A 12545-nucleotide genomic window follows, 5' to 3' on the forward strand; every position below is an offset into this window, starting at 1 on the left:
AATTCATCTGTAATCTAGGTACATTTATAGGGAAAAATTGGATTACCGCTTTTCGTGTTCACGGCAGACCTTGATTTAATAACAATACAATTAAGGCACGCGGTGAATGCCAAGAGAGGAATCACCTTAACGTCGATCCAAATCATGAAAGTAATTGTATTTTTAGGCAATAACAAATATCAACGTAGTTAGCCTACAGTGGTGAGAAACATAGCCTACTGCAACTATGAGCTCTTGGGATGAAACACTGGACAAATGGGTAAAGGTAAGGTAAAGTCAAGACAGATTTGACCTCCCTATTATAAGTAAACATATAGCCGTGGTTTGATGTGCTGTGAATTATGTACAGTTCTGTTAAATAATAAAGGCGTTTTGGGATTTGGATGCCATTGGTTTCAGCAGAGAAATGTTTTTGACCCAGGTGTGATACAGTTGAAGTCGGGAGTTTACATACACTTAGGTTGGAGTCATTAAAACTCGTTTTTCAACCACCCCACACATTTCTTGTTAACAAACTATAGTTTTGGCAAGTCGGTTAGGACATCTACTTCGTGCATGACACAAGTCATTTTTCCAAAAATTGTTTACAGACAGATAATTTCACTGTATCACAATTCCAGTGGGTCAGAAGTTTACATACACTAAGTTGACTCTGCCTTTAAACAGCTTGGAAAACTCCAGAAAATATCATGGCTTTAGAAGCTTTTGATAGGCTAATTTACATAATTTGAGTCAATTGGAGGTGTACCTGTGAATGTATTTCAAGGCCTAACTTCAAACTCAGTGCCTCTTTACATGACATCATGTGAAAATCAAAAGAAATCAACATTTTACTTGTTTTATTTCACCTTTATTTAACCAGGTAGGCTAGTTTAGAACAATTTCTCATTTACAACTGTGACCTGGCAACCTAGACCTCAGAAAAAAAATTGTAGACCTCCACAAGTCTGGTTCATCCTTGGGAGCAATTTTGTGGGGGTGCTTTGCTGCAGGAGGGACTGGTGCACTTCACAAAATAGATGGCATCATGAGGGGAAATAATGTGGATATATTGAAGCAACTTCTCAAGACATCAGTCAGGAAGTTAAAGCTTGGTCGCAAATGGGTCTTCCAAATGGACAATGACCCCAAGCATACTTCCAAAGTTGTGGCAAAATGGCTTAACGACAACAAAGTCAAGGTATTGGAGCGGCCATCACAAAGCCCTGACCTCAATCCTATAGAACATTTGTGGGCAGAACTGAAGAAGTGTGTGCGAGCTAGGAGGCCTACCAACCTGACTCAGTTACACCAGCTCTGTCAGGAGGAATGGGCCAAAATTCACCCAACTTATTGTGGGAAGCTTGTGGAAGGCTACCCGAAACATTTCACCCAAGTTTAACAATTTAAAGGCAACGCTACCAAATACTAATTGAGTGTATGTAAACTTCTGACCCACTGGGAATGTGATGAAATAAATAAAAGCTGAAATAAATTATTCTCTCTACTATTATTCTGACATTTCACTTTCTTAAAATAAAGTGGTGATCCTAACTGACCGAAGACAGGGAATTTTTACTAGGATTAAATGTCAGGAATTGTGAAAAACTAAGTTTAAATGTAGTTGGCTAAGGTGTATGTAAACTTTTGACTTCAACTGTATGTCAACATCCAGTATACTTTAGGCACCACTCGCTCATCTTAAAGAATAACAAGAATGGGTTTCCCCTCAAAGGGAAACATGGTTACAAAGGGAAAAGTACTTAGATGCAGACGTGATACCTTTCACTCACAATGGAACAAACCAAAAACCCTTACAACAGACAGTATACCTTTAATAATGACGATGATCAAATCTAAGAATGTGATTGTGACCTTTGATACAATGCATATTTAATTCAGGGGTGACTTAAACGTTTGTTTTCTTAAATGTTTATATATTATCACGAATCACTTCCAATACCATTATATAAATCTGATTCCCTCAATAATCACACTCCCTCTGTCTTTCCCACTTGCATACGGACATACACAGTATAGCAAGCCCTAAAAAAAAATAAGGAAATCACACAGATACCATGAAGACCATTCTCTGGGTTTTCATACAGTCGACATTAAATCAGTAACATTAATAAGGATACACATTTCAGGCATTCTCAATTAGCTTTGCCAGTACAATAAAGCTTAACATTTCTGAGGATGAAGTGGAAGGGTTATAGCGACAAAAATATCAACATTTTAATTCTGTATGGAAATGACAAGGCGCAGAAACAGAGTGACAGGCCGATCTGGAATTTAAAAGCAGTGCATGCTACATTTTGTCCCCAAAATGACTTAAACAGGGACCCCCATTGTTGGAATGACAGGGAACAGAGAAAAGTAACAGATATGATAAAGGAAAGACATGATTTAAAATAAGGAAAAAGACAATCGTATTGTCCGGCTAAGAACCTGAACTGAGTGTTTGCATTTCCACCCCATCAAAAACGAAGAGAGGGACCTCCCTTGAGAGCGGATGTTCTAGACATCTTTCCTTTGAATCTTTATGCTGACACACGAGGTACAGTAGAGCAAATATAATATAATTGACACTTGTCAGAAAGAAATGTTAAGGCTCCACTCTGAAAAAATTTATGAAAACATATCTTCTTCCACATAGTTTGTTGTCACAACAGTGATAAGCCAAGTGATACATTGTCTCAAAAATGTTTTTATTTTCACTTTATCCATAATATCAATCATTTGCAGAAGCTTTTTGGATAGACAATCTTCTGCCATCCACAAATCACCCTCAGATGGACAAGGGCAAAACAGAACACTTCTTTTGATTATGCAAAATAAAACTGTTCCAAGTATAGTTATCAAACATTTGTCAAGATTCTGTTGTCACGTTCACTCTTCCTAAATCAGAACAAGCAATACAAGCACTGAAAGTTTCTCCAACACTCACACCACAAGTTCAACAGTCACTGAATATCAGCAGCATGGTTTTTTTAAAGACGTGCAGATATTTGTTAATCATAATTAAGGATGTGCGTGTGGGGGGTATAACAAATAGGAGACCAGGGTTAAAATACAGAATAAAGAACACTAAAAATGATGAAGCAATTTGATTGGTGTGCACAACTTGGAGACTGGGAACCAGACCAGGAGCAAGGTGGCTCAAAGTTTGATGTGGGCCAAAGTCATCAAAATTAAATAGAAAAAGAAATATAAGTTACACATTTCTTTATGTCCTCTTGTTTTTTTATGATCTAAATTTCAATATGTCCATCCAAGTACAACCGTTGATCAAGCTATAAGGAGTAGTCTTCTATTGTGGTTTACTTTGGTTTTGGTGTTCCTTGGTTGGGGAGAGGAAGAAAAAACTAAATGGTTACCATTAGAAAACTTAATAAATGAATAATCTTCCACCCCACAACCATGGTATATTATTCCCTTAGAGACAAAGTAAACAATGTCGATGGGCAGAAGCCAAATAGAAGTGACATTTTACTCAGAAAAGTTTCTTTACCTGATCAAGTCGGGATCCTCGCTGTATTGGAATTGGCTCATAGGTCTGTTGAAAGAGAAGAGCAATATCAGTATGGTTACACCTCCTGCACAAAACGCAATAAAATGGCAGCAAACAAATACAAAACAGACATTTCGCTGTGATAGGACAAAATAAGAAATACAAACTCAGGTTTGCATCCCTATGTAAAGGAGATGTTTGTTATGGTTTTTGGATCATTACAAACATTGAGAAAACCCATCCTTAATTAATGATCAGTTCAGGATCTTTGCGATCAACAGGAGACTAATGATGATTACCTTTCTGACAACCTCCTCTTCCTCCTGTCTCTTCTCATAGTGGGAGAAGTCATCAAAGATGGAGGTGGTGTGTTTGAAGCCCACGATGATCTTCAGCACTTGCTTGGCCTTCTCCAGAGGGACCTCCTGAGTGTCCCTAGAGTTGGTCACTGGCTTGTTGTCGTTGTTCTCCAGCCTGATGTGCCTCAGCTGGCTATTGGGCACGTCCTTCACAAACAGCCAGTCCACGTCAAACTTGCCTTTCCACTTGTCCTGCGCCCAGACGCCAGCACTGGTGCCATAATCCACGGGCGAGAGCATCTCTGCCACGCCGCAGAAGTGCCCGCTGCCATTAACGCTGAACAGCAGATAGACAGGGCCTTTGGCACTGATGGCACGAAAGGCTGAGTCCAGACGCTTGTTGCCGTGCTCTGTGCTGCACCAGATGGAGTACTTTATGGAGCGGTGGATATCGTCCTCAGAGTAGCTCTTGATGATGAACACTCGACCATTCTTCAGGTTCCAGTCAAACTCCTTAGGGTTGTAGCTGTGGGCAGCCCGCAGCTTCTCCAGAACAGGGTGGTTCTCTAGACCTGAGCCAGAACCTGGAGGAACACCCCCTCCATTCCCAACACCCCCGCCACTAGAGGAACCGCTGCTGTCCATGCTGCCCCCTCCGTAGCCCGGATTACGGTTGCGCGGGGAAACCCAGCGGGTCTGAGGGGGCGGGCCTAAGTTGTGGTTCTGGTATGACTGTGGAGGGGGCGGGCCCATGGTCATCTGCTGCACAAGGGACTGGGCAGATTGAATGGACTGCTGAGGGGGAGGGGGAAGCCCGTGGGGAAGGTGGGCATGGCTATGAGAGTGGAGCTGCTGTTGTTGGTGGTGGGGGGGCAGCGGAGGGGCCACTTTGCTTATAGGCCCCTTGTTATCCCATGTCCCAATGTCCATGTTGTGTTTGATGGGCGGTGGTGGCAGAGCTCCCCCCATGGGCATGCCTGGCTTGGCCTTGGCCTTCAGCAGCTGTGGCTTGGCTGGTTTGCTGGCGATAGCGGCCCAGGACGTGGGCTTAGGAGGGGGCATGCCAATTGGTGTTCCACCATTGCCTGTAGCAACAGCCTGAGCTACAGCACCACTACCGCCAATCACAGAACTCACGCTCTTCACACCTGAGCCACTGCCCGACACATCCCCACCCATCTTCAGCCCCAGCATCCCTTGTTCAACGCTGTTCATACCTGGTGCCTTGCTCAGAGTGTCACTGTGGAACCCTGTTTGGCCATCAGGGACTAGTGTGCCCCCCAGGGAGCTGGGAGGGTAGCTGTAGCTGCCCCCATAGGCTGAACTCTGAGTCTGCTGGCCTTGAGACCCACTGGTACCCCAGGTGGAGAAGGCCGGGTTCTCAGGGAAAAAGTTAAACCTATGCGGGTAGATGCTGCTGCCAAGCCCCCCAGGCTGGCCAAACACAGTGTCATGCATGAAGTGGTGGTCTCCATTGCTGAGGGGCGCATAGGGAGTCAGGTAAGGGATAGGGGGGTCGCCACCGGTGGACCAAGGGGCCTCGCTAAGAGGGTAGGGAAATCCAATGGAGGGGGCATAGTAGCTGGACAGGTAAGGGTCAGTCATGGATTGGTAGCTGTTGTTCTAGAAAACAGAAAAAGAGGAGTGTAAGTACAATTTGTTTTTTAAATCCTGACACAAACTAAATGTCAACAACATGACTTACCACCATCAATACCCCAATGACCGTTAGCTTATAGCCCAACAACCCTGATTTTAAGACTGAAAAGGGTATGCGTGCAGTACTTAGACATCACACATCATCTGTAATGATGTCAATGGAGTAATAATATCTGCTAAAAAGGTAGCCAAGAAAACATCCATCCTCCTGTGAGACAGTATTGATTTGTGGTCCTCCCCTACAGCCAAGTTGAAAAATATACTATAATGACAAAGATACACACCATTATTTCAAAAGTCACTCACCTGATTGGATTGGCCAGTGAGATAGGGCTCAAAGTCATTATCATGGGCAGTTTCCTTCTGGTGGAGTGAGCCATTTTGCACTGAAACCGGAAAGACTGATAGTAGGGTTATTTATCACTGTCAAATAAAATTGTATTTGTCACATGCTTCTTAAACAACAGGTGCAGACTAACAATGAAATGCTTACTTAACAATATAGACAAACACACAAGTCTCCCTCCTTCATTCACCAAAAATCAAGACATGCTTAGTGTATGCCTGCCTGAGAAGACCATAGAAATCGGATGTTGGCAATGTTGTTCTGTAGTACTGTAACACTTGCATAACAAGGCATCACTGAAATCATGTCAAAGAATCTGGTGTGATGACTGTTAGCTTGACTGTATTTGCGAGAGAAAATTGTGCTTGGGTCATATAACCGGGGTTACTTCAGTAAACCTCCGATAGCAGCTACAGTGGATTCAGAAAGTATTAAGACCCCTTGACTTTTTCCACATTTTGTTACGTTACAGGCATATTCTAAAATTGATTAAATCATTCCCCCCCCCCCCCCAATCTACACAATACCACATAATGACAAAGCGAAAACGGGTTTTTAGACATTTTTGCAAATATATAAATAAAAAACAGAAATACCTTATTTACATAAGTATTCAGACCTTTGCTATGAGACTCTATATTAAGCTCAGGTGCGTCCTTTTTCCATTGATCATCCTTGAGATATTTCGACAACTTGATTGGAGATCACCTGTGGTAAATTCAATTGATTGGACATGATTTATAAAAAGGCACACACCTGTCTATATAAGGTCCCACAGTTGACAGTGCATGTCAGAGCAAAAACCAAGCCATATGGTCGAAGGAATTGTCTGTAGAGCTCCGAGACAGGATTGTGTCGAGGCACAGATCTGGGGAAGGGTACCAAAAAATGTCTGCAGCATTGAAGGTCCCCAAGAACACAGTGGCCTCCGCCATTCTTTAAATGGAAGTTTGGAACCACCAAGACTCTTCCTACAGCTGGCCGCCCGGCCAAACTGACCCATCGGGCGAGAAGGGCCTTGGTCAGCGAGGTGACCAAGAACCCGATGGTCACTGACAGAGCTCCAGAGTTCCTCTGTGGAGATGGGTGAACCTTTCAGAAGGACAACCATCTTTGCAGCACCACCAATCAGGCCTTTGTGGTAGAGTGGCCAGAAAAGGCACCTAAAAACTCCCAGACCATGAGAAACAAGATTCTCTGGTCTAATGAAATCAAGGTTGAACTCTTTGGTCTGAATGCCAAGCATCACATCTGGAGGAAACCTGCCACCATCCCTACGGTGAAGCATGGTGATGGCTGTATCATGCTGGGGGGATATTTCTTTGCGGGAGGGACTGGGAGACTAGTATGGATCGAGGGTAAGATGAACGGGGAAAAGTACAAAGAGATCCTTGATGAAAACCTGCTCCAGACTGCTCAGGAACTCAGACTGGGGCTAAGGTTTACCTTCCAACAGGACAACGACACTAAGCACACAGTTAAGACAAAGCAGGAGTGGCTTTGGGACAAGTCTCTGAATGTACTTGAGTGGCCCAACCTGAGCCCAGACTTGAACCAGCAACACTCCCCATCCAACCTGACAGAGCTTGAGAGGATCTGCAGAGAAGAATGGGAAAAACACCCAAATACAGGTGTGCCAAGCTTGTAGCGTCATACCCAAGACATGAGGCTGTAATCGCTGCCAAAAGGTGCTTCAACAAAGTAGAGAAAAGAGTGTGAATACTTATATAAATGTAATAATTCCAGGGTTTTTGTTGCAAAAATGTCTAAAATACTGTTTTTGTTTTGTCATTATGGGGTATTGTGTGTAGATTGAGGGAATAAAATGTTAGTTTTTTTCTTTTTTGGGGGGGGGTGTAAGGCTGTAAGTAACAAAATGTGGGAAACGTCAAGGGGTCTGAATACTTTCTGAATGCATTGTAGATGCGGTTATAATAAACTGAGCGGCTTATGTTTTCTTCCAACAAATGTGGCTCTCTTTTGAACCGTTTAAGCTACAAAAGATTATGACCCCATCACTGAAACATAAGACTTTCAGAAACACTTGTGTCTTCTGTTTCCCTCTACAATGCCATGCAGAACTCATTAGAACAGTGGACAAGAGAGCAGGCACTAAATCACACTGGGGGAAAAGAACATAAATGATCTTTCCTACACTGATGATAATAAAACTGCCTGATGATCTTCTGAATTTCCCAATATGTTTGATGCATTTCAGTCACTTAAAACCATACTTCCTTCAAATTGAAATACTGTAAAATGCACTGTCAGACTGATTTGTAAGACTGTCATAGCCCCAATTTAAAAGGTAAACATGGTCCGTTGATTACATCACCTATTTACATGGTGGGGTCGCGATTTTTTGTATTTATATCAAAATAGGGTAGCAGGCCAAAAAGGTTTGGGAACCCCTACCCTAGCACGACTTGACTTCATCTTTGACCAATGTTACTGTATTGCAAGAGCCAGCCTTGTATTTACACCGCAGGTGCATTGTTGCTAACTCAGTCAATGCATGGTCTGTGCTCGCGACCCGCCACCGGCTGAGCAATCATCGTCTAGCTAGCAGCCAGCGACAAATATTGTCTAGCAAAGCTACTATAACGTTAGCTACATTGCTCTTACCTTTAGTGTCTTGTCCTTTTGAATTCTTCAGTCCGTGTAATTGGTTTAAATGTAAAAAGAAGAAAAAAGAAAAAACATTTTAGCATTCTACTTTCTACCCAAAAATACACGCGCACTGAAAATTAGAAGTTCGCTTAGCTACATTAGCTGGCTAGCTAACTACATATATAAGGCTCAATCTTTGACATAGCGTTAGCACATATGAAAGGGGTTAGTTGTCATAATATTGGGCGTCGTTAATTCTGAAAACAACTTGCTAGCGCTGGTTAACCACTTTTGCAACAGATGAAAGTTTTCCTAACAATAATCGGAAATGCAGACTTTTAGCAAACCACATTGCTAAATGCGAACTAGCGGCTAACTACCTAACCATTACTCCATTTGAGTGAACGTTAGCTAGCTAGTTGGTAGCATCGCATCTCTCAGCAATTGCAACAGGGATGGATTGGACGCATAACCCCCTTTTATCAAATTTAAAGGCCTTCTTGACGCTGAATGGATATCTTCCCGGCAAATACAGCCTGCCTACCTGAGGGTCAATACTTGTTGCAGACATAATTCATGAAGCAAGCCACTGGAATTGTGTAGAACCCTTTCAATTAGACGTCTGTTTTCTTCGGATCCCAGTAGAGTAGCTAGCTTGCTGAAAGCAAGTTTTTTCTTCTTCTAGATACTACGTTACAGTAGCAAGCTAGCCCCACTGTTCAATTTTTCCAGTCCCCATGCGTTTACTTAAATCCAATTTGGAGGTGTTCCGAAGGGTCCACTGTTAAGAGTTTATTTGAGCTTCCCCCCCTCTCCACCAAATTTCATTTACTGTGCTTTGATGGCCCTATACACTTCCCCCAATGGCAGGTTCATCCGGGGTCTAAAGGAAGGGGATTGACGTCAGCGGCACAACTGGCGCGGTGCGTCAAAGACCAAACGTCGGAAGTAATTAATCTTCAATGGGAGTACCACGGTAGTCGCGTTTCAATATCGACTGTGATTTTAACCTTCTGCCGCGATGACGAGCCAGCGCGCTAACCAATCGAACGGAAGAGTGATGGGGGACGTCCAGAAACGGGCAGAATTCTTTGGGGCTCAATCTACTATATTCAAGGTAAAGCTTTGATTATCAAATAAAAACGTCCTAGAGAAATAACTCTCTATTGCAATTTAGATATACATTACGATATTATCTTGACTACTGCAAGTCACTTGAGTAGGCTTACTTGTGCACCGAAGGCATGGAATAGTCTACAATCCAGGCTTCATCTAGATATGTTAGTGCCATTGAATGAATTTAGAATGTTGATAGGAGACTCTGTTACAGAGGAGTGTAAATGCTTTTTTTTAGGCTGAATCATGTTGTATTATATTGTTGTATGTTTTAATTCTGTAATTATTGATTGTTGCTGCCTTCTTGGCCAGGTCTCCCTTGAAAAAGAGACTCTGGGTCTCAATGGGCTTTTCCTAGTTAAACACAAAATATTTTTTTAAGTACTATGAGACAAAGTGTGAAACAGTGCAGTGAAGCAATTTTGTGAGTTGTTTCCGTTCACACGATTAAAATTAGGCAATTATTCTGTTGTTATTCTGTTGACCGACAAACACGTTGTTATAAGTGCTTAATAGAGATACTGTATCATAGGCTTTGAGTACACTACAGCCCTGCAATACTTATATCATATTCTGATTTGATGGACTGGACTCTGAGTTGAATAGATGTGAGCAAATATTGAATAATATTGAGTGATACTCACTGACCAACCCAATGTAGCCTAGAGGTTAGCGGCAGGTAGCCTAGTGGTTAGAGAGTTGGACTTGTAACCGAAAGGTTGCAAGATCAAGTCCCTGAGTTGACAAGGTAAAAAAATCTGTTGTTCTGCCCCTGAAAAAGGCATTTAACCCACTGTTCCTAGGCCGTCATTGAGAATAAGAATTTGTTCTTAACTGACCTGCCTAGTTAAATAAAGCTAAAATAAAAATAAAAAGATTTTTATCAGTTGTAAGGAAAGTAAATTAGGAATATGACACTAACAAAACACATTGCACACATTAAAAAAAGACAAGTGCTGTTTATTTCAACTAAATCCACTTAAAGATGCATTCAGGGCTTTTTCCAGCAGTGACATCTACATTCAGAAGATTTTCAGAGGTAGGCCTAGGAGATGCTTCCTGACTATATCTTTAAGATTTTTGTTTTTTACATGAACCACTGACAGTAACTTATTTCTATCACAATATTGAGGATTGTTTACTAAATGTCTTTATTTTCCTCTGGTATCTGGAATCAGTACATTCTCATGTATGAACTACTGTACTGTACACACACACACACACACACACACACACACACACACACACACACACACACACACACACACACACACACACACACACACACACACACACACACACACACACAGAGAGAGAGAGAGAAAGACACACACAAACACACACACACAGAAAGAGAGACACAGACGGACACACTGACAGACACCTTCACATACACTACCGTTCAAAAGTTTGGGGTCACTTAGAAATGTCATTGTTTTTGTCCATTGAAATAACATCCCATTTATCAGAAATACAGTGTGGATATTGTTAATGTTGTAAATGGCTATTGTAGCTGGAATCGGCTGATTTTTAATGTATTATCTAATTGCAAAAGGGTTTTCTAATGATCATCAGCCTTTTAAAATGATAAACTTTAATTAGCTAACACAATGTGCCATTGGAACACAGGAGTGATGGTTGCTGATAATGGGCCTCTGTACACCTATGCAGATATTCCATTAAAAAAAATCTTCCGTTTTCAGCTACAATAAGAATTTACAACATTAACAATGTCTACACTGTACTTCTGATCAATTTGATGTTATTTTAATGGACAAAAAAATTGCTTTTCTTTCAAAAACAAGGACATTTCTAAGTGACCCCAAACTTTTGAACAGTAGTGTAGGTCCAAATCCTAAATTGAAATCTGTATACATAACTTTGATAATTTGCACGTGACTGTAATTTTCGTGCAAATCTCTCATTAACATCAATGTAGGACACACAATTATAGGATTCGGTCCATTGTCAACTGTTTGCATAAATGCTTATTTTTACAGTGCCATTATGTCATAATACAACAAATACTATTTCCTGTACACTGATACATGTTATGTCAGAAGTATCAGTAGTGTTTTGAGTGTACCTGTATTGACCTAGCCTGGGTGCCAGTCTGTTTCTGCTCTCTTGCCAACTAGGAATAGTCATGCCAAACAACTTGACAATGACAATGGAGCAAAAACACAAACAGATCTGCAGAGGTGTAAAGTAACTAATTACAACTACTCGTGTTACTATAATTGAGTAGCTTTTCCAAGTACTTGTACTTTTTTTTTTTTTTTAAAGTCAGTAATTTTACTTCTACTTGAGTAAAATGTCATATAAGTAACAGTACTTCTACTTGAGTAGGATATTTCAGTACTCTTTCCACCGCTGGTAATTGAGTGAAAGAGGGAATTTGTGTGAGTGTGTGTGTGTATGAGTGTATGAGTGTGTGTGTGTGTGTGTGTGTGTGTGTGTGTGTGTGTGTGTGTGTGTGTGTGTGTGTGTGTGTGTGTGTGAGTGAGTGAGTGAGTGAGTGAGTGAGTGAGTGAGTGAGTGAGTGAGTGAGTGAGTGAGTGAGTGAGTGAGTGAGTGAGTGAGTGAGTGAGTGAGTGAGTGAGTGAGTGAGTGAATGTCACCCGGTCCCATGGACAAGTAAAAAGTAATGAAGGGGTGATGAATGGGTGTAGGATTAGACATGTTTATTTCTGGAGTCTGAAGTATATTGAAGTCTGTCAACTTTATTGTTTAGGCACTTTATTTTGTATTGCTTTTTAAAATCATAAATACACTTTGAATGTTTACTTTATTTTCTAATATTAATAGTATAATTTTGACAAATCCTTAGTTTCTTTACATGCAGATGTGCCTTGTTGCACTGAATTTAGTTCCTAGTTCCTTGCACTGAACATTCATTTCCTCTCTTTCTTTTTAAATGTAATGCATGGAAAAAATAATGTGTAACAACTTTCAGGTAACCTTAGCGAAATTTGCTGAGTATCAAGTCAATGTTTTTATTTGAAAAGTAACTTCTTTATTT

At 41.3% G+C, this 12545-nt stretch overlaps 1 protein-coding gene across 3 annotated transcripts; it reads right to left on the reverse strand.

Annotated features, from left to right (window-relative positions):
* Positions 1 to 2669: 2669 nt before the first annotated feature.
* LOC115165717 (YTH domain-containing family protein 1) lies at positions 2670 to 9308 on the reverse strand. Of its 3 annotated transcripts, XM_029719021.1 has the most exons (7): positions 8952 to 9307; positions 8423 to 8447; positions 6394 to 6505; positions 5758 to 5852; positions 3793 to 5415; positions 3494 to 3538; positions 2670 to 3322 (listed from the first exon to the last, which is right to left on the reverse strand). In XM_029719021.1, the coding sequence occupies exons 5-7, from the start codon at positions 5395 to 5397 to the stop codon at positions 3293 to 3295; spliced, it is 1680 nt and encodes a 559-aa protein (XP_029574881.1). In that variant the 5' UTR covers positions 5398 to 5415; positions 5758 to 5852; positions 6394 to 6505; positions 8423 to 8447; positions 8952 to 9307; the 3' UTR covers positions 2670 to 3292. The 3 variants fall into 3 exon arrangements, with proteins under 3 accessions (XP_029574881.1, XP_029574880.1, XP_029574879.1); XM_029719020.1 differs by lacking the exon at positions 6394 to 6505 and having other exon boundaries at positions 5758 to 5837; positions 8952 to 9308; XM_029719019.1 differs by lacking the exon at positions 6394 to 6505.
* Between the last annotated feature and the right edge of the window lie 3237 nt (positions 9309 to 12545).

The sequence above is a fragment of the Salmo trutta genome, chromosome 28, assembly GCF_901001165.1.
Source record: "Salmo trutta chromosome 28, fSalTru1.1, whole genome shotgun sequence".
NCBI lineage: Eukaryota > Metazoa > Chordata > Actinopteri > Salmoniformes > Salmonidae > Salmo > Salmo trutta.

Bases quoted from the DNA above. Each gene is read 5' to 3' on its own strand.
- LOC115165717 (XM_029719019.1), bottom strand. From the start codon at position 8,978: ATGTCTGCAACAAGTATTGACCCTCAG. The intron at 5,416-5,757 runs GTGAGTGACTTT...TCTGTTTTCTAG, and splicing joins TCACTGGCCAATCCAATCAG to AACAACAGCTACCAATCCAT. The intron at 3,539-3,792 runs GTAATCATCATT...CTCTTTCAACAG, and splicing joins AAGAGGAGGTTGTCAGAAAG to ACCTATGAGCCAATTCCAAT.